Source organism: Gigantopelta aegis, chromosome 13 (genome assembly GCF_016097555.1).
Source record: "Gigantopelta aegis isolate Gae_Host chromosome 13, Gae_host_genome, whole genome shotgun sequence".
NCBI classification, from domain to species: Eukaryota; Metazoa; Mollusca; class Gastropoda; order Neomphalida; family Peltospiridae; genus Gigantopelta; species Gigantopelta aegis.
In genome coordinates, this window is record NC_054711.1 from 41,090,015 (window position 1) to 41,113,156 (window position 23,142).

Here is a 23,142-nt window from a genome sequence, read left to right on the forward strand (position 1 = left end):
CACATAGGCTACTCTTTTTACGACAGGCAGCAAGGGATCTTTTATTTGCGCTTCCCACAGGCAGGATAGCACAAACCATGGCCTTTGTTGAACCAGTTATGGACCACTGGTCGGTGCAAGTGGTTTACACCTACCCATTGAGCCTTGCGGAGCACTCACTCAGGGTTTGGAGTCGGTATCTCGATTAAAAATCCCATGCCTCGACTGGGATCCAAACCCAGTACCTACCAGCCTGTAGACCGATGGCCTGCCACGACGCCACCGAAGCCGGTGGCATTGTAAAGAGGCACTTGTAACCACCTACTATGCTCCCTTACTACCGGTTTTATTCAATTTCTGTTTCTGTTTCAGATCTTTCTTTGAGAAGATTTCTGAAGTGTTGCGACAGCTGCTGGGCAAGGAGGTGGATGGTGGAAACCACGCCGCTAACTTCCGCCTGGCCATGCTGCAACCCATTCTCCGCGTGAAGGACTGCACCAAGCTCATCAACAAACTCAGCGAAAATGCACCACAGGTAAAGATATTTTCATTTAATGGACATTCGGGTTTTTGACAAACCCAAGAGTAGTGATGTTGCAATGATCGATTATAATCAAAAATTGATGTGTTTGGCTCAACCGATGTGATGATCAAGTTTAAGGAAGGAAGGAAATGTTTTATTTAACGACGCACTCAACACAATTTATTTACGGTTATATGGTGTCAAACATATGGTTACGGACGACGCAGATATTGAGAGATAAAACCCGCGGTCGCCACTTCATAGGCTACTCTATTCGATTAGCAGCAAGGGATCTTTTATATGCACTATCCCACAGACAGGATAGTACATACCACGGCCTTTGTTAAACCAGTTGTGGAGCACTGGCTCGAACGAGAAATAGCCCAATGGGTCCACCGATGGGGATCGATCCTAGACCGACCTCGCATCAAGCGAACACATTACCACTCTGTCCTGCCCCTTGATTGAGTATAAAAATCCATAATCGATTGTGTTGAGGGAATGTTAACTGATTGTTCCTCCAGTTTAGATGGTGGAATTGATGTAAATATGTTGAGGCTGTTTTTTGTTTTCATGTGTACATGAAGAAATAACATATTAAAATAGCTGTTAAAGGTTAAATTAGCGATATATAGGGTCTGTCTTGGTTAACACAACAGTAGGTGTATGGTCCTCGTATCTCAAGGCCGTCTTATGTTCTAGATATATATGTCATATAATTCTAAACGACTGTGTTATCGAAAGTTGACCAGTCAGTACCGATTGTAACCGGTGATCACGTGTACATGAAGAAAATAACATTAAATAGCTATTAAAAGTAAAATTAGCGATATATAGGGTCTGTCTTGGTTAACACAACAGTAGGTGTATGGTCCTCGTATCTCAAGGCCGTCTTATGTTCTATATATATGTCATATAATTCTAAACGACTGTGTTATCGAAAGTTGACCAGTCAGTACCGATTGTAACTGGTGATCACGTGTACATGAAGAAAATAACATATTAAATAGTTATTAAAGGTTAAATTAGTGATATATATAGGGTCTATATTGGTTAACACAACAGTAGGTGTACGGTTCTTGTATCTCAAAGCCGTCTTATGTTCATATAATTCTAACCGACTGTGTAACTGTATATCGGTTAACACAACAGTAGGTGTATGATTCTTGTATCTCAAAGCCGTCTTATGGTCATATAATTCTAACCGACTGTGTAACTGTATCTCGGTTAACACAACAGTAGGTGTATGATTCTTGTATCTCAAAGCCGTCTCTTCTCTTGATATAATTCTAACCGACTGTGTAACTGTATATTGGTTAACACAACAGTAGGCGTATGGTTCTTGTATCTCAAAGCCGTCTTATGTTCATGTAATTCTAACCGACTGTGTAACTGTATCTCGGTTAACACAACAGTAGGTGTACGGTTCTTGTATCTCAAAGCAGTCTTATGTTCATATAATTCTAACCGACTGTGTAACTGTATCTCGGTTAACACAACAGTAGGTGTATGATTCTTGTATCTCAAAGCCGTCTTATGTTCATATAATTCTAACCGACTGTGTAACTGTATATTGGTTAACACAACAGTAGGCGTATGGTTCTTGTATCTCAAAGCCGTCTTATGGTCATATAATTCTAACCGACTGTGTAACTGTATATCGGTTAACACAACAGTAGGTGTATGGTTCTTGTATCTCAAAGCCGTCTTATGTTCATATAATTCTAACCGACTGTGTAACTGTATCTCAGTTAACACAACAGTAGGTGTATGATTCTTGTATCTCAAAGCCGTCTTATGTTCATATAATTCTAACCGACTGTGTAACTGTATATTGGTTAACACAACAGTAGGCGTATGGTTCTTGTATCTCAAAGCCGTCTTATGGTCATATAATTCTAACCGACTGTGTAACTGTATATCGGTTAACACAACAGTAGGTGTATGGTTCTTGTATCTCAAAGCCGTCTTATGTTCATATAATTCTAACCGACTGTGTAACTGTATCTCAGTTAACACAACAGTAGGTGTATGATTCTTGTATCTCAAAGCCGTCTTATGTTCATATAATTCTAACCGACTGTGTAACTGTATATTGGTTAACACAACAGTAGGCGTATGGTTCTTGTATCTCAAAGCCGTCTTATGGTCATATAATTCTAACCGACTGTGTAACTGTATATCGGTTAACACAACAGTAGGTGTATGATTCTTGTATCTCAAAGCCGTCTTATGTTCATATAATTCTAACCGACTGTGTAACTGTATATCGGTTAACACAACAGTAGGTGTACGGTTCTTGTATCTCAAAGCCGTCTTATGGTCATATAATTCTAACCGACTGTGTAACTGTATATCGGTTAACACAACAGTAGGTGTACGGTTCTTGTATCTCAAAGCAGTCTTATGTTCATATAATTCTAACCGACTGTGTAACTGTATCTCGGTTAACACAACAGTAGGTGTATGATTCTTGTATCTCAAAGCCGTCTTATGTTCATGTAATTCTAACCGACTGTGTAACTGTATCTCGGTTAACACAACAGTAGGTGTACGGTTCTTGTATCTCAAAGCAGTCTTATGTTCATATAATTCTAACCGACTGTGTAACTGTATCTCGGTTAACACAACAGTAGGTGTATGGTTCTTGTATCTCAAAGCCGTCTTATGTTCATATAATTCTAACCGACTGTGTAACTGTATCTCAGTTAACACAACAGTAGGTGTATGATTCTTGTATCTCAAAGCCGTCTTATGTTCATATAATTCTAACCGACTGTGTAACTGTATATCGGTTAACACAACAGTAGGTGTACGGTTCTTGTATCTCAAAGCCGTCTTATGGTCATATAATTCTAACCGACTGTGTAACTGTATATCGGTTAACACAACAGTAGGTGTATGGTTCTTGTATCTCAAAGCAGTCTTATGTTCATATAATTCTAACCGACTGTGTAACTGTATCTCGGTTAACACAACAGTAGGTGTATGGTTCTTGTATCTCAAAGCAGTCTTATGTTCATATAATTCTAACCGACTGTGTAACTGTATATTGGTTAACACAACAGTAGGTGTACGGTTCTTGTATCTCAAAGCCGTCTTATGGTCATATAATTCTAACCGACTGTGTAACTGTATATTGGTTAACACAACAGTAGGTGTATGATTCTTGTATCTCAAAGCCGTCTTATGTTCATATAATTCTAACCGACTGTGTCACTGTATCTCGGTTAACACAACAGTAGGTGTATGATTCTTGTATCTCAAAGCCGTCTCTTCTCTTGATATAATTCTAACCGACTGTGTAACTGTATATTGGTTAACACAACAGTAGGCGTATGGTTCTTGTATCTCAAAGCCGTCTCTTCTCTTGATATAATTCTAACCGACTGTGTAACTGTATATTGGTTAACACAACAGTAGGTGTATGATTCTTGTATCTCAAAGCCGTCTTATGTTCATGTAATTCTAACCGACTGTGTAACTGTATCTCAGTTAACACAACAGTAGGTGTATGATTCTTGTATCTCAAAGCCGTCTTATGTTCATATAATTCTAACCGACTGTGTAACTGTATATTGGTTAACACAACAGTAGGCGTATGGTTCTTGTATCTCAAAGCCGTCTTATGGTCATATAATTCTAACCGACTGTGTAACTGTATATCGGTTAACACAACAGTAGGTGTATGGTTCTTGTATCTCAAAGCCGTCTTATGTTCATGTAATTCTAACCGACTGTGTACCTGTATCTAGGTTAACACAACAGTAGGTGTATGATTCTTGTATCTCAAAGCCGTCTTTTGGTCATATAATTCGAACTGACTGTGTTATTGAAAGTTGATCGGTCAGTACCAGTTATAACCGATGATCGATGATGAAATTCCAAATGATTCACCACACTACCGAAGAGTAAAATATAATGCACTCCTTAAAAATAGTCAGGGAGATAACACACCTTTGAGAATGATAAGTTTCTAGAGATATTGATATCAGACATTCAGTAAGGTCCAGTAGTTAGGACTCCACCAAGCTGATCAACAAATTCGGCTAAAACTTGCCGCAAGTTGGAACATTTTCAATTAACGGACGTTCAGGTTTTTGAAAAACACAAAGAGTAAATAACGCACTCCTCAAAAATAATTGGGTAGATATTACATACACCCTTTAGAATAAGTTTATTGAGATATTGATATAAACTCAAAAACATTCTTTAATGTCCAGTTCTATAGGACTGCACCAAGCTGATCAACAAACTCAACTAAAACTCTCCACAGGTTTTTGAAAAACACAAGAGATTTAAATTAAGCACTCCTTAAAAATAAAAAAAGAGTGTTGGACTTAGCCCAGTGATAGCTCGCTCACTGCGCAGTTGGTGTGAGATCGATTCCCATCAGTGGACCCATTTGGGCTATTTCTCGTTCCATCCAGTGCACCACGACTGGTATATCAAAGGCAGTGGTATGTACTAACCACATCATGTCCCCATCCCACCCACATCCTGTCCTCTACCCTCATCCTACCCACATCATGTCCCCATCCTACCCACATCATGTCCCCATTCCACCAACATCCTGTCCCCATCCCACCCACATCCTGTCCCCATCCCACCCACATCCTGTCCTCATCCTACCCACATGTCCCCATCCTACCCACATCATGTCTCCATTCCACCAACATCCTGTCCCCATCCCACCCACATCCTGTCCTCCACCCACATTCTGTCCTCATCCTACACACATCCTGTCCCCATCCTACCCACATCATGTCCCCATCCCACCCACATCCTGTCCTCCACCCTCATCCTACCCACATCATGTCCCCATCCTACCCACATCATGTCCCCATTCCACCAACATCCTGTCCCCATCCCATCCTCATCCTGTCCCCATCCCACCCACACCCTGTCCCCATCCCACCCACATCCTGTCCTCAACCCACATCCTGTCCTCATCCTACACACATCCTGTCCCCATCCTACCCACATCATGTCCCCATCCCACCCACATCCTGTCCTCCATCCTCATCCTACCCACATCATGTCCCCATCCTACCCACATCATGTCCCCATTCCACCAACATCCTGTCCCCATTCCACCAACATCCTGTCCCCATCCCACCCTCATCCTGTCCCCATCCCACCCACACCCTGTCCCCATCCCACCCACATCCTGTCCTCCACCCACATCCTGTCCTCATCCTACACACATCATGTCCCCATCCTACCCACATCATGTCCCCATCCCACCCACATCCTGTCCTCATCCTACACACATCATGTCCCCATCCTACCCACATCATGTCCCCATCCCACCCACATCCTGTCCTCATCCTACCCACATCCTGTCCTCATCCTACCCACAACCTGTCCTCATCCTGTCCTCATCCCACACACATCCTCTCAAATGAAAGCAATTGTTATAAGGTAACTGAAGTTGATTTAAACCAGTAAGTACTGTAGTGTTAAAGACACATTTCTCTTTGTTATTCGCTAGGGGTCAGAAAGTGCTCGTCTGCTGAAGAAAGTGGCCTTGAACTGGGAAAGTCTCAAAATGATGTCCGCCAATGAACTGGCGCTTGCTGACAGAACCAGTGCATTCTGGGAAATTACTACTCCAAAATTAGCAGTAAGTTTCAACAGACGGAAGAATGTTTCAAATAATGAACTATATTATTTATCTGATATGATTAAAGATTCCTTTTTTCCCCCTAGGGAACAGAAATGTACTTCTTATTTTAAACTCTGATTCCAGGACATGTTGCGGGTTCCACATCGTCGTCTGCTCCGAGACAGTAAGACCAACCACCTTGTTTTCCCTACGTCCGGTCGGTTCTCGTCATCGTGCCTGTTTCTTCTCTTCAATGATGTCTTCGTACAAAGCCAGGTTCGTGTAATCACAGGTTTTACTCTTTAATGATGTGTTAGTAGAAAGTCTGATTTACATCACAAGTTTTAATCTTTAACTCACCCTCTTGTCTTCAATTCTTCCAGCCATTTTTCATCAGCATACCTCTTTTTAACTTTTTTTTGACGCGTTAGTAGAGAATCTAAGACTATCTAAGCTATCCTGTCTGTGGAATGGTACATACAAAAGATCCTTTGCTACTAATTAAAAACTGTAACAGGTATCCTCTCTAAGACTCTATGTAAAAATTACCAAATGTTTGACATCCAATAGCCGATGATTAATAAATCAGTGTGCTCTAGTGATGTCGTTAAACAAAACAAATTTTTACTTTAAACTTTAACTTTAACAATGTCTTCAAATAAAGTCCAGCACGTTTTATCTCAACTACCCTTTAAGGATGTCTTAACAGAGTCATATTCGCATCACAGGTTTTGATCCTTAACCTTGTGACTACTGGATTTATGTTTGACAAAAACCCTGTTGAGGGGTACAAATTTATAACTTTTACTCGCATGTTTTCACTTTTTAAAAAATAAATACATAAAATAATGTTCATACATGTATATGCATTGGTATGTATTAGGGGTGGGGGTTTTGCTCGCTTGAGGTGCTTGTGTCGCAGGATCAAACCACCTCAGAGAATCCATTCAACTGATTGGGTTTTATCTCATTCCAACCAGTGTACCACAACTGGTCACGGTCATGGTATGTGTTTTCCTGTCTGTGGGAAAGTGGATATAAAAGATCCCTTGCTGCATTAAGAACAACGTAGTGGGTTTCCTTTTATGACTACGAGTCAGAATTACCAAATATTTGACATCCAGTAGCCAATGATTAGTTAATCGATATGCTCTAGTGGTGTCGTTAAACAAAACAAACTTCTGATATGTATTAATTTTGTGGGTTTTTTTTTTTTTTAATTTTTATTATATTTTATGCCAGTTGATATTGATTAAAATAGGCAAAATTTTTGATAAAGTCACATTTGTGGCCAGTATTAACGTCCATAAATATTACCGATACACAGGTACATCTAACTGTGTTTTAGTGGTCAGACTGATTTGTTTTATTATTATTAAGACAAAGAACAATTCATATCCAAATGTTTTTAACTGACAACTATCTGAAGGGCCGCTGCCATTCCTACCACAATCCTACCCCCCACCCCCACCACCCCCTCCCAGTTAGATGCTAGCCGTACCTTGCTCATTATGCTTTCTGTGTTTTCCTTGCAGACGTCATCTGTGCAGGTTTTTCCTCTAGAGACGCTGTGGGTGGAGATGCCGGAGTCGGACACGACTTCTCAGTAAGTTTATGTCATCATTATCTTTATAGGGGCAGGACCAGACCAGTGGTACAGCGCTCGCTTGATGCGCGGTCGGTCCGGGATCGATCCCTGTCGGTGGGCCCATTGGGCTGTTTCTCGTTCCAGACAGTGTACCACGACTGGTATATCAAAGGGTGTGATATGTGCTGTCCTGTCTGTGGAATGGTACATACAAAAGATCCTTTGCAACTAACGAAAAAAATGTACATGTAGCAGGTTTCCTCTCCGACTATGTGTCAAAATTACTAAATGTTTGACATGCAACAGCCGATGATTAATAAATGAATGGGCTCTAGTGGTGGTGTTAGACAAAAACAAACTTTTTTCATTATCTTTATAAGAATTGTTTGTGATATTTTATGAATTTTATACTAAATTATTGACTGTAGTACATCGATAAATTCACAACAAAATAACAAATAATTCTTATGATTACAAACAGTAGAACGTATTTAGTTACGACTACACATAATTCATAAATCAGTTTCTAATATTCTTCCCATGATCTGCTTTACGTAATGACGTCCCTTTTGATGTAATGACGTCATTTTCTAAGGTTTTTAGTTTAAAATCAATTCACTATGCTAAGCAATTTTATGCATTTTGTGACCATTGTACATTGATAAATTCATTAAAAAATGACAAACAGTTTGTATATAATGACAAAACAGGAGTGTGTGCAGTGCATTTGGCGATCAAACAAATGTTCTCTCTCTTTTTTCAATACTTTTTCCAGGAAAGCATGTCTTAACCCGTCATCAACTTCGCTAGCCACAGTTTAGCCCCCACCCTCTTCTAAAATCATTATACAAGCCTCTGAACACACCATATTTAGTTAAAATATACATAAATTAGCTTCGAATGTCCCTTCCATGACCTGTGTTACGTAATGACATCCCAGCTGGCGTAATGATGTTATCTTGTGGGATTTATTGAAGGATAACATTCAGTTTTGTTTCGACATCATCCAATCAGAATAGAGTAAGTCGTATAACAGTTAAATTTTTTAAATTATATCCCATTATTATTAAACAAAAGAAGTTTGTTTTGTTTAACGACACCTCTAGAGCACATTGATTTATTAATCATCCTGTTTGGATGTAAAACATTTTCTAATTTTGACGAATAGTCTTAGAAATGAAACCCACTACATTTTTTTATTTTTTTTTGAGGGGGGGGGGGGTCTATATTTTTTGTTCCAGCCAGTGCACAACGATTGGTATATCAAAGGCAGTGGTATGTGCTATCCTGTCTGTGGAATGTTGCTTATAAAAGATCCCTTGCTACTAATGGAAATATGTAGCAGGTTTCCTATCTAAGACTATGAGTCAGAATTATCAAATATTTGACATCCAATAGCCGATTAATAGATCAGTGTGCTCTAGTGGTGTCATTAAACAAAGCAAACTTCAGCTGAAGACTGTATTAGAATTACCAAGTGTTTGACATCCAATAGCCGAGGATTAATAAATCAGTGTGCTCTTGTGGTGTCGTTATACAAAACAAACTTTAACTTTGCATATAAAAGATCCCTTGCTGCATTAGGAAAATTGTAGCAGGTTTCCTCTGATGACTACGTGTCAAAATTACCAAATGTTTGACATTGAATAGCCGAAGATGAATAAATCAATGTGCTCTAGTGGTGTCGGTAAACAAAACAAACTTTTAACTTTGTTTTCAGAACGGGTCTGGTTGTCACAACACCAGAAGAAACTATTGACCTGATTGCAGCGTCGTCGGCAGGGAAGGTATATCATTTTGTATCCGTTCACTCTCGTTTATCTGTTAACAATCCACGGCGGGACGTAGCCCAGTGGTAGAACGCTCGCTTGATGCGCGGTCGGTCTGGGATCAATCTCTGTCGGTGGGCCTGTTTCACGCTCCAGCCAGTGCACCACGACTGGTATATCAAAGGCTGTGGTATGTGGGATGGTGGATATAAAAGATCCCTTGCTGCTAATCGAGAAGAGTAGCCCATGAAGTGGCGACAGCAGGTTTCCTCTCAATATCTGTGTGGTCCTAAACCATATATCCGATGCCATATAACCGTAAATAAAATGTGTTGAGTGCATCGTTAAATAAAACACTTCCTTCCTTCTTCCTGTTAACATTCCGTACAAGTACAAGTCTGGCTTTGGCTAAGCAAACCATTTTGCCAAATTATTGTTAAAAACAGCAAAACCCAAAGTTATTTTGCAACAAAATAAACTTCTTTTTGTTTTTTCACAACTGGCAATTTTGAGGAGTGGCAGAACTGGCTGTGAAATAGCAGTTAAACAAATAGCATCTCACTGGGTCAAACTTCAAAAGCTCTGGTATGTGCTGTCCTGTCTAGGAAAGTGCATATAAAAGATCCTTTTATTATATCAATTGCATTAAGTTTTCTGTATAGTCTTCTAGTACTTTCACTAGAAATTTGTCAAGGCATGGTAACACATTTAGGGCATTTTCATCATATTCATTAATTAATTGAAATAAAAATAAATGTAATTAATGTGCTTTCTTCAATAAATGAATGGCAAAATATATAAAAGGGATTAATAATAATTAATAATAAAAATTTTGAGTGTTTTATAAAGGCAATTTTAGAATTAATTATTGAAAAAGGTCTTGTTTAATCTCAGGGCAGCATGACGCTGATTAAGGCAGTATGGTGTTAGACTATTGATGCCTGGTGCCGCACCATGCTAAAACAAGCTGATTAAGGCAGTATGGTGTTAGACTATTGATGCCTGGTGCCGCACCATGCTAAGACAAGCTGATTAAGGCAGTATGGTGTTAGACTATTGATGCCTGGTGCCGCACCATGCTAAAACAAGCTGATTAAGGCAGTATGGTGTTAGACTATTGATGCCTGGTGCCGCACCATGCTAAAACAAGCTGATTAAGGCAGTATGGTGTTAGACTATTGATGCCTGGTGCCGCACCATGCTAAAACAAGCTGATTAAGGCAGTATGGTGTTAGACTATTGATGCCTGGTGCCGCACCATGCTAAAACAAGCTGATTAAGGCAGTATGGTGTTAGACTATTGATGCCTGGTGCCGCACCATGCTAAAACAAGCTGATTAAGGCAGTATGGTGTTAGACTATTGATGCCTGGTGCCGCACCATGCTAAAACAAGCTGATTACGGCAGTATGGTGTTAGACTATTGATGCCTGGTGCCGCACCATGCTAAAACAAGCTGATTAAGGCAGTATGGTGTTAGACTATTGATGCCTGGTGCCGCACCATGCTAAGACAAGCTGATTAAGGCAGTATGGTGTTAGACTATTGATGCCTGGTGCCGCACCATGCTAAGACAAGCTGATTAAGGCAGTATGGTATTAGACTATTGATGCCTGGTGCCGCACCATGCTAAAACAAGCTGATTAAGGCAGTATGGTGTTAGACTATTGATGCCTGGTGCCGCACCATGCTAAAACAAGCTGATTAAGGCAGTATGGTGTTAGACTATTGATGCCTGGTGCCGCACCATGCTAAAACAAGCTGATTAAGGCAGTATGGTGTTAGACTATTGATGCCTGGTGCCGCACCATGCTAAAACAAGCTGATTAAGGCAGTATGGTGTTAGACTATTGATGCCTGGTGCCGCACCATGCTAAAACAAGCTGATTAAGGCAGTATGGTGTTAGACTATTGATGCCTGGTGCCGCACCATGCTAAAACAAGCTGATTAAGGCAGTATGGTGTTAGACTATTGATGCCTGGTGCCGCACCATGCTAAAACAAGCTGATTAAGGCAGTATGGTGTTAGACTATTGATGCCTGGTGCCGCACCATGCTAAAACAAGCTGATTAAGGCAGTATGGTGTTAGACTATTGATGCCTGGTGCCGCACCATGCTAAAACAAGCTGATTACGGCAGTATGGTGTTAGACTATTGATGCCTGGTGCCGCACCATGCTAAGACAAGCTGATTAAGGCAGTATGGTGTTAGACTATTGATGCCTGGTGCCGCACCATGCTAAGACAAGCTGATTAAGGCAGTATGGTGTTAGACTATTGATGCCTGGTGCCGCACCATGCTAAGACAAGCTGATTAAGGCAGTATGGTTAGACTATTGATGCCTGGTGCCGCACCATGCTAAGACAAGCTGATTAAGGCAGTATGGTGTTAGACTATTGATGCCTGGTGCCGCACCATGCTAAGACAAGCTGATTAAGGCAGTATGGTGTTAGACTATTGATGCCTGGTGCCGCACCATGCTAAAACAAGCTGATTAAGGCAGTATGGTGTTAGACTATTGATGCCTGGTGCCGCACCATGCTAAGACAAGCTGATTAAGGCAGTATGGTGTTAGACTATTGATGCCTGGTGCCGCACCATGCTAAGACAAGCTGATTAAGGCAGTATGGTGTTAGACTATTGATGCCTGGTGCCGCACCATGCTAAGACAAGCTGATTAAGGCAGTATGGTGTTAGACTATTGATGCCTGGTGCCGCACCATGCTAAGACAAGCTGATTAAGGCAGTATGGTGTTAGACTATTGATGCCTGGTGCCGCACCATGCTAAAACAAGCTGATTAAGGCAGTATGGTGTTAGACTATTGATGCCTGGTGCCGCACCATGCTAAAACAAGCTGATTAAGGCAGTATGGTGTTAGACTATTGATGCCTGGTGCCGCACCATGCTAAGACAAGCTGATTACGGCAGTATGGTGTTAGACTATTGATGCCTGGTGCCGCACCATGCTAAGACAAGCTGATTACGGCAGTATGGTGTTAGACTATTGATGCCTGGTGCCGCACCATGCTAAGACAAGCTGATTACGGCAGTATGGTGTTAGACTATTGATGCCTGGTGCCGCACCATGCTAAGACAAGCTGATTAAGGCAGTATGGTGTTAGACTATTGATGCCTGGTGCCGCACCATGCTAAAACAAGCTGATTACGGCAGTATGGTGTTAGACTATTGATGCCTGGTGCCGCACCATGCTAAAACAAGCTAGGGAAAACACTAGTCTTCAGTAACAGGGAATTTGTCCTATGTTTAGCTTGGATATAAAATATTAGCACAGATTTATCTCAGTCGGTTGAGTGCTTGCTTGAAGTGCTTGCATCGCAGGATCGAATCACTCTGGTGGATCCATTCCATTGATTGGGTTTCTCTCGTTCCAACCAGTGCACCAAAACTGTGTTTTCTTTTCTGTGGGAAAATGCATGTCAAAGATCCCTTGCTGCATTAGGAAAAACAACCCAGAAATTGCAGCTCGAAGTGAGTTTATGCAACAAATATTTCCAGGGGCCTAATTCACAAAGGTCTCTTAGGCTGTACTAGACAACAAAGCATCCTCTTTGCAAGTCTTTTAGCATTGCACTGTGAGATCGCAAAGTTGCGAGAGTTTAGTGAATTAGGCCCCAGCATTTTACTTGAATATAAAATGGTTGTAATTCTGTTGAAAATCATTATTAACTACTTTTATCTTACAGTGGCTTTTCTACTGTGGAGCTAAACCAAACAAGAGTGAAATTAGCTGTGAATTTGTTAAACCATTTGTTCGTTCATTCATTCATTCATTCATTCATTCATTCATTCTTTAGTTCATTAGTTTGTTCATTCATTCATTTGTTAAATTATTTGTTTTGATTTGATTTGATTTAAAATTATTTGTTAATTTTGTTTGTTTGTTAATTTTATCCACTCATTCAGTTACCAAGGGACGGGATGCGTGGTCAGTCTAGTATCAATCCATGTTGGTAGGCCAGTGGTAAAGTATTCGCTTGATGCGTGGTCAGTCTAGGATCAATCCATGTTGGTAGGCCAGTGGTAAAGTATTCGCTTGATGCGTGGTCAGTCTAGGATCAATCCATGTTGATAGGCCAGTGGTAAAGTATTCGCTTGATGCGTGGTCAGTCTAGGATCAATCCATGTTGGTAGGCCAGTGGTAAAGTATTCGCTTGATGCGTGGTCAGTCTAGGATCAATCCATGTTGGTAGGCCAGTGGTAAAGTATTCGCTTGATGCGTGGTCAGTCTAGGATCAATCCATGTTGGTAGGCCAGTGGTAAAGTATTCGCTTGATGCGTGGTCAGTCTAGGATCAATCCATGTTGGTAGGCCAGTGGTAAAGTATTCGCTTGATGCGTGGTCAGTCTAGGATCAATCCATGTTGGTAGGCCAGTGGTAAAGTATTCGCTTGATGCGTGGTCAGTCTAGGATCAATCCATGTTGGTAGGCCAGTGGTAAAGTATTCGCTTGATGCGTGGTCAGTCTAGGATCAATCCATGTTGGTAGGCCAGTGGTAAAGTATTCGCTTGATGCGTGATCAGTCTAGGATCAATCCATGTTGGTAGGCCAGTGGTAAAGTATTCGCTTGATGCGTGGTCAGTCTAGGATCAATCCATGTTGGTAGGCCAGTGGTAAAGTATTCGCTTGATGCGTGGTCAGTCTAGGATCAATCCATGTTGGTAGGCCAGTGGTAAAGTATTCGCTTGATGCGTGGTCAGTCTAGGATCAATCCATGTTGGTAGGCCAGTGGTAAAGTATTCGCTTGATGCGTGGTCAGTCTAGGATCAATCCATGTTGGTAGGCCAGTGGTAAAGTATTCGCTTGATGCGTGGTCAGTCTAGGATCAATCCATGTTGGTAGGCCAGTGGTAAAGTATTCGCTTGATGCGTGGTCAGTCTAGGATCAATCCATGTTGGTAGGCCAGTGGTAAAGTATTCGCTTGATGCGTGGTCAGTCTAGGATCAATCCATGTTGGTAGGCCAGTGGTAAAGTATTCGCTTGATGCGTGGTCAGTCTAGGATCAATCCATGTTGGTAGGCCAGTGGTAAAGTATTCGCTTGATGCGTGGTCAGTCTAGGATCAATCCATGTTGGTAGGCCAGTGGTAAAGTATTCGCTTGATGCGTGGTCAGTCTAGGATCAATCCATGTTGGTAGGCCAGTGGTAAAGTATTCGCTTGATGCGTGGTCAGTCTAGGATCAATCCATGTTGGTAGGCCAGTGGTAAAGTATTCGCTTGATGCGTGGTCAGTCTAGGATCAATCCATGTTGGTAGGCCAGTGGTAAAGTATTCGCTTGATGCGTGGTCAGTCTAGGATCAATCCATGTTGGTAGGCCAGTGGTAAAGTATTCGCTTGATGCGTGGTCAGTCTAGGATCAATCCATGTTGGTAGGCCAGTGGTAAAGTATTCGCTTGATGCGTGGTCAGTCTAGGATCAATCCATGTTGGTAGGCCCATTGGACTATTTCTTGTTCCAGCCAGTGCATCATGACTGTTTATGCATTGTAAATTTGTGTAGCGAGACATAGCCCAGTGGTAAAGCACTTGCTTGATGCACGGTCAGTTTGGGATCGATCCCCGTCAGTGGGCCCAGTAGGCTATTTCTCGCTCCTGCCAGAGCATCATGAAGTGGCGACAGCGGGTTTCCTCTCTCAATATCTGTGTGGTCCTTTTCCATATGTCCAACACCATATAACCGTAAATGAAATGTGTTGAGTGCGTCGTTAAATAAAACATTTCCTTCCTTCTTCCTTCCTTGTAAATTCCTGTATACATACAATTATAGTTACCCGCACGTAAAACAAAAGCAATTAGGCCGTTTAACTGCTTAAGTGTTATGTTGATTTAGTAATCACCAGCGATAGAAATAAACATACTTGTTCACTAGTTCAACGGACAAGTACATGTACATTTCTACAAATCTACTTGTCCATCAATAGTTTTACTTGTCCAAGTAAGTTGTTGGTTTTATTCAACAGCAAGGACAATGTTTTTGATTGCACAAAATGAAGCATCATTATTAATTTTTACTTGTCCAAGTAAGTTGTTGGTTTTATTCAACAGCAAGGACAATGTTTTTGATTGCACAAAATGAAGCATCATTATTAATATTTACTTGTCCAAGTAAGTTGTTGGTTTTATTCAACAGCAAGGACAATGTTTTTGATTGCACAAAATGAAGCATCATTATTAATATTTACTTGTCCAAGTAAGTTGTTGGTTTTATTCAACAGCAAGGACAATGTTTTTGATTGCACAAAATGAAGCATCATTATTAATATTTACTTGTCCAAGTAAGTTGTTGGTTTTATTCAACAGCAAGGACAATGTTTTTGATTGCACAAAATGAAGCATCATTATTAATATTTACTTGTCCAAGTAAGTTGTTGGTTTTATTCAACAGCAAGGACAATGTTTTTGATTGCACAAAATGAAACATCATTATTAATATTTACTTGTCCAAGTAAGTTGTTGGTTTTATTCAACAGCAAGGACAATGTTTTTGATTGCACAAAATGAAGCATCATTATTAATATTTACTTGTCCAAGTAAGTCGTTGGTTTTATTCAACAGCAAGGACAATGTTTTTGATTGCACAAAATGAAGCATCATTATTAATATTTACTTGTCCAAGTAAGTAGTTGGTTTTATTCAACAGCAAGGACAATGTTTTTGATTGGTCAAAATGAAGCATCATTATTAATATTTACTTGTCCAAGTAAGTCGTTGGTTTTATTCAACAGCAAGGACAATGTTTTTGATTGGTCAAAATGAAGCATCATTATTAATATTTACTTGTCCAAGTAAGTTGTTGGTTTTATTCAACAGCAAGGACAATGTTTTTGATTGGTCAAAATGAAGCATCATTATTAATATTTACTTGTCCAAGTAAGTTGTTGGTTTTATTCAACAGCAAGGACAATGTTTTTGATTGGTCAAAATGAAACATCATTATTAATATTTACTTGTCCAAGTAAGTTGTTGGTTTTATTCAACAGCAAGGACAATGTTTTTGATTGGTCAAAATGAAGCATCATTATTAATATTTACTTGTCCAAGTAAGTTGTTGGTTTTATTCAACAGCAAGGACAATGTTTTTGATTGGTCAAAATGAAGCATCATTATTAATATTTACTTGTCCAAGTAAGTTGTTGGTTTTATTCAACAGCAAGGACAATGTTTTTGATTGGTCAAAATGAAGCATCATTATTAATATTTACTTGTCCAAGTAAGTTGTTGGTTTTATTCAACAGCAAGGACAATGTTTTTGATTGCACAAAATGAAGCATCATTATTAATATTTACTTGTCCAAGTAAGTTGTTGGTTTTATTCAACAGCAAGGACAATGTTTTTGATTGCACAAAATGAAGCATCATTATTAATATTTACTTGTCCAAGTAAGTTGTTGGTTTTATTCAACAGCAAGGACAATGTTTTTGATTGCACAAAATGAAACATCATTATTAATATTTACTTGTCCACTGAGGCACATTTTGCTTGTCCCAGCAGATTATCACTTGTCAGGACAAACGGAGAAGTGTTTTATTTCAAACACTGCTTAGTAATCACTTCATCCATGTACCACTGTGACTAGTATATCAAATGTTGTGGTATGTGCTGTCCTGTCTGTGGGATGGTGCATATAAGAGAATCCTTGTTACTAATGGAAAGACATGTAGTACGTTTCCTCTCTAAGACTATATGTCAAAATTACCAAATGTTTGACATCCAATAGCTGATGATTAATAAATCAATGTGCTCTAGTGGTGTCGTTAAACAAACAAACTTAATGTTCATGTTTGATACGCAATAGATGATGTGTTCTTTGTGCTATAATGTCATTAAACATTCATTCATTCATCCATCCATCCATCCATCCATCCATCCATCCATTTATCCATCCATGCAATAGCCAATGTGCTCTGTGTGCTAAGTTGTCATTAATTATATATTAATTAATTAATTCATTCACTGTAAATTCATCACTAAATTTTTATTAAAAAAAGTTTTCTACTCTTTCTCGCAGGCCGAATGGCTGATGGCTCTCAATTCCGCGATCAACAAAGTTCTGTCCACGCAGAAGTCTTCTTTGCCTTCTGATCGCCACGGCAGCCACGAGCGGTTAACCCCTCCGCTGATAAGACACGCTACGTACACATTCACCAAGAGCGGGCCGTTCAAAGACGCAATCTACACCGGTTCCTGGCTCAACGGGAAACTGCATGGATAGTAAGCTGTATATTTATAGGATATTAAACAAGCTTCCATTTCGTATCATGTTGTCACAAGCTCTAGCGAGTGACATTGAAAATTATTTCACAAGTGACATAAACATGATAGAAAATGTTAGCGAGTTTAATATCTTATTTATTACCCATAATCGACAGGGCCGTACTAGGATTTTTTGTTTGGGGGGTGGGGGGGCCAACTGAGTAGTTAATAGTCTAAAACTCCTTAAACAGTTAAGAAGAGAAGTTTCTTTAAGTTTCTTTAATGCTTTCCGGATTTTTTTCGGGGGGGGAACTGCCCCCCTTGCCCCCCCCCCCCCCAACTGCTAGCTACGGTCCTGATCGATCTTAATTTATATCACTCAACTCATTTGGATGACGTTCTTGTAAAGTTGTAATGCGGCAACTGATGATGTCACGAAGTGTTATGTCCCACTTGGCGTTCTAATGGGAGGTATCACTTTGATATATGTACCAAGATATTTTTAACCATATGGGTAATAAATGAGCACTTGTTCCAGGTTTTTTCTTTTAGATTTCCAGTGGGGAGGGGGAGTTCTTATCATTCACCTGACCTCAAGACTAACATGTGACATACATTGACAAAAGATGCAACTCACACTGATTTGTGACTCAACAAGAATCCACAGCTCAGTCTTATACGAGTTTTTCTCATGGGTGGTGGTTGAGGTGTTTTTTATTTTTTTTATTTTGAAGTGTTTTAAATAATGCAAATGACTAATGCATGTTAAGCTAGTGAATATCTGTTTTTGTTTTCAGTGGTGAGCTGAAGTGGGCTGATGGTAGAAAATATGAGGGGAAGTTTAAGCAGGGTCTCCAGCATGGGTGAGTTGTTAGTCAGCTCCATCCTTCAGTCTGTCTGTCTGTCTGTCTGTCTGTCTCCAGCATGGGTGAGTTGTTAGTCAGCTCCATCCTTCAGTCTGTCTGTCTGTCTGTCTGTCTGTCTCCAGCATGGGTGAGTTGTTAGTCAGCTCCATCCTTCAGTCTGTCTGTCTGTCTGTCTGTCTGTCTCCAGCATGGGTGAGTTGTTAGTCAGCTCCATCCTTCAGTCTGTCTGTCTGTCTGTCTGTCTCCAGCATGGGTGAGTTGTTAGTCAGCTCCATCCTTCAGTCTGTCTGTCTGTCTGTCTGTCTGTCTGTCTGTCTCCAGCATGGGTGAGTTGTTAGTCAGCTCCATCCTTCAGTCTGTCTGTCTGTCTGTCTGTCTGTCTCTAGCATGGATGAGTTATTAGTTAGTCCAACAGAGGGCACTATAGGTTTCATCTCCATCCTTCTGTCTGTCTGCCCATCTGCCCATCTGTCTGTCCGTCCGTCCATTTGTCCATCTGTCTGCTGGTCCAACCAGAAGGCACTATAGGTTTCATTTCTGTCCTCCTGTCTGTCTGTCTGTCTGCCCATCTGCCCATCTGCCCATCTGTCTGTCCTTCCGTCCATTTGTCCATCTGTCTGCTGGTCCAACCAGAAGGCACTATAGGTTTCATTTCTGTCCTCCTGTCTGTCTGTCTGTCTGCCCATCTGCCCATCTGTCTGTCCGTCCGTCCATTTGTCCATCTGTCTGCTGGTCCAACCAGAAGGCACTATAGGTTTCATTTCTTTCCTCCTGTCTGTCTGTTTATATGTCTGTCTTATTTGTTGAGATATTGAGCTGAAATTTGGTATACAGTTTTATCATGTGCTGTTACAGATCAAATTTGATGATTTACCCATTTTTAGTTTTCCGGACCTTTTTTGGCAATGCCTCAAGATATTGAGCAAAACAAAATTTGCATAGTTTTATCACGTTCTGTTACAAATCAGACACATTTTGAAAATTAATTAAATTCAAATTTTAATTGAAGGTTTTATTATTAATGTTTAAAATATATATATTTTGCATCTATGAATGTTCATCTCGAAGCATGTTAAAAAGAATTGTTAAATTTATTAAAAGAAAATGTTTTTTTTTTTTTTTTAAATTTAATTAATTAAAAAAAAAATTGTAAAGAATTAAATAAATTGTTAAGTTATAATTAAAAAAATATGTCTTTATTCACAGTATCAGTTAATAGTAGGCGAGATATTCAATTCTGCTGACTTCTTGTTTTAATCAGCTATGGTGTGCTGTCGATACCCAAGGAAGGTAACACTGAGGAAACACATGAAGGCAATTGGAAGGACGGAAAACTGAATGGACACGCCCGGATTAGGTATTGTGCTTTTAGTGTTAATCAACCTGGTTTTATACCATAATTATGGAAGCCGGCCTCTCCACCCAACATGGACACACTGCATAACATAATGGTCAAATCACTTCTGACTCCCACAAATTAAAATAAGGAAAAGGAGTAATCTTTTAAATGGAAGTATATTCATCACCTACTTATTGCTGATTGGCTGAAATATTGATATTATCCCACCCACTTGTTGCTGATTGGCTGAAATATAAATATTATCCTGCCTACTTATTGCTGATTGGCTGAAATATTGATATTATCCCACCCACTTTGTTGCTGATTGGCTGAAATATAAATATTATCCTGTCTACTTACTGCTGATTGGCTGAAATATTGATATTATCCCACCCACTTGTTGCTGATTGGCTGAAATATAAATATTATCCTGCCTACTTATTGCTGATTGGCTGAAATATTGATATTATCCCACCTACTTGTTGCTGATTGGCTGAAATATAAATATTATCCTGCCTACTTATTGCTGATTGGCTGAAATATTTATATTATCCCACCTACTTATTCCCGATTGGCTGATCTCCAGATTCAGTGTTGCAATATTGGACTCCTAATGGCTGTAGGTTAAAATGTGCTGAGGTGTTGTTAAACAAATATTCCTTTCAAAAATTCCATTTACTTATTTAGAATCAATGTGCTCTAGTGGTGTCTTTAAACAAAACAAACTTTTTTTTACTTATTTAGATCAAGTCTGATGTGGGTGTAACCAAGAAATGTGTTTTATTTACAGGTATGTGAGCGGTGACTGTTATGAAGGGTGTTTCAAAGATGGTCAAAGATTTGGTCATGGAGTTTTCCGACAGGGTCAGCACATGTCAAGCATTGCCAATATCTACATCGGGGAGTGGCTTCAGGACAAGAGGCATGGCTACGGAGTTCAAGATGACATATTGAAAGGTGAGTGACATGTAGTGTGGGAGTGGTTTCAGGACAAGAGATGTGGCTATGGAGTTCAGGAAGACATATTGAAAGGTGATTGACAGCTGAGTGACGACATATTGAAAGGTGAGTGACATGTAGTGTGTGAGTGGCTTCAGGTCAAGAGGCGTGGCTAGGGAGTTCAGGATGACATATTGAAAGATGAGTGACATGTAGTGTGGGAGTGCCTTCAAGACAAGAGGCTGAGCTATGGAGTTCAGGACCACATATTGAAAGGTAGTGTGGGAGTGGCTTCAGGACGAGGCGTGGCTATGGAGTTCAGGATGACATATTGAAAAGTGAGTGACACATAGTGTGGGAGTGACATCAGGACAAGAGGCAGAGCTATAGAGTTCAGGACCACATATTGAAAGGTGAGTGACATGTAGTGTGGGAGTGGCTTCAGGACAAGGCATGGCTATGGAGTTCAGGATGACATTTTGTAAGGTGAGTGACATGTAGTGTGGGAGTGGCTTCAGGACAAGAGGCAGAGCTATGGAGTTCAGGACATCATTTTGAAAGATGAGTGACATGTAGTGTGGGAGTGGCTTCAAGACGAGGCGTGGCTATGGAGTTCAGGACGACATATTGACAGGTGAGTGACATGTAGTGTGGGAGTGGCTTCAAAGCAATATGCCTGACTGTAGTTACAAGATAAGAAGCTTAGTTGTGGAGTTCAGGATGAGAGTTTGAAAGCTTTAATGACATCTGCTGGGGAATGTGTTCAAGGTGGGAGGCAACGTTTGAAAGGTGAGACACATCTAGTGAAGGAGTAGCTTGGAGATCAGGATGTGTTGAATGACATCTTTTGAAGGAGTAGCTTGGGGATCAGGATGTGTTGAATGACATCTTGTAAATGAGTAGCTTGGAGATTAGAATGAGATTAGTGACATCTTGTGAAGGAGTAGCTTGGAGATCAGGTTGTGGTGAATGACATCTAGTGAAGGAGTAGCTTGGAGATCAGGTTGTGGTAAGTGACATCCAGTGAAGGAGTCCTTAGCTTGGAGATCAGGTTGTGGTAAGTGACATCTAGTGAAGGAGTAGCTTGGAGATCAGGTTGAGGTGGGTGACATCTAGTGAAGGAGTAGCTCGTTGATTGGGATGAGATTAGTGACATCTTGTGAAGGCGTAGCTTGGAGATTAGGATGAGATTTGTGACATCTTGTGACGGCATAGCTTGGAGATTGGGATGAGATTAGTGACATCTTGTGAAGGTGTAGCTTGGAGATTGGGATGAGATTAGTGACATCTTGTGAAGGAATAGCTTGGAGATCAGGATGAGGTTAGTAGCATCTAGTGAAGGAGTAGCTTGGAGATCAGGATATGTTGAATGACATCTAATGGAAGAGTAGCTTTGAGATCAATAAATCTTTTTAAAAAAAGAAAGTATTTCCCCATTTAGTAGGATGTAACACTTCGACTGTGCACTACAATTTTCAACCAAACGAGATCTGTGATACCTGTATAAATTAAGATTGATTAGGAGTATTAAATACCATATTAAACTTGCTACCATTTCGTATCATGTTTATGTCCCTCTTGAAATAATGTTCATTGTTACTTGCTAAAGCTTGTGACAACTGCAAATAATTTTACTTGGGACATGAACATGATACGAAGCTTGTTTAATATCCAATAAATCTGTTGTAATGTTCTATGTTGTAGGTGAGAAGTACATGGGTATGTGGCAGGATGACTGTTGTCATGGTAAAGGAATCGTCGTCACGCTTGACGGGATGTATTTCGAGGGAAACTTTGTCCACAACAAGCTCAGTGTAAGTGTTGTGTGTAGAAATAAAATTATTCATCTCAACATTTGGCTGTACAAACATTTGGATTTTTTCCTTTTTTTTCCTTTTTTTTTCAGTCACCAACTTAGTTTTAGTGTTGTGTGTGTAGAAATAAAACTACACTGTATTCATTAGAAAATTAGTGGTAAAAATACTCGTTTAAACTACTACTTTTGTTCTGTTTTTGTTTTGCTTTCTTTTTTCTTTTGTTTAAAAAATATATGTCGCCTTTATAAAGTAAAAAGGTGGGATATAGATACTACTTTTCCATTGGTTATTTCCTGTTCCAACCAGTGCACCACGGCTGATATATATCAAAGCCTTTTTGTATGTGCTATCCTCTCTGTGGAATGGTGCATATAAAAGATCCATTGATACTAATGGAAAAATGTAGCAGGTTTCCTCTCTAAAAATATACACATGTATGTCCCAATTACCAAATATTTGACATCCAATAGCCTATGATTAATAAGTCAATGTGCTCTAGT

At 40.0% G+C, this 23,142-nt stretch overlaps 1 protein-coding gene across 2 annotated transcripts in view; it reads left to right on the top strand.

The window, feature by feature from the left end:
• Positions 1–23,142, top strand: part of LOC121387724 (alsin-like) — a 130,176-nt gene that overhangs the window by 75,288 nt on the left and 31,746 nt on the right. The window contains exons 14-24 of one of the 2 annotated variants that reach the window (XM_041518917.1): positions 352–514; positions 5,997–6,128; positions 6,255–6,386; positions 7,646–7,716; positions 9,419–9,485; positions 13,175–13,240; positions 17,497–17,699; positions 18,479–18,544; positions 19,809–19,904; positions 20,677–20,843; positions 22,530–22,639. In XM_041518917.1, coding sequence (XP_041374851.1) covers positions 352–514; positions 5,997–6,128; positions 6,255–6,386; positions 7,646–7,716; positions 9,419–9,485; positions 13,175–13,240; positions 17,497–17,699; positions 18,479–18,544; positions 19,809–19,904; positions 20,677–20,843; positions 22,530–22,639 — 1,273 coding nt within the window. The remainder of the gene's footprint in view (positions 1–351; positions 515–5,996; positions 6,129–6,254; positions 6,387–7,645; positions 7,717–9,418; positions 9,486–13,174; positions 13,241–17,496; positions 17,700–18,478; positions 18,545–19,808; positions 19,905–20,676; positions 20,844–22,529; positions 22,640–23,142) is intronic. The other variant, XM_041518918.1, reaches the window with a different exon arrangement.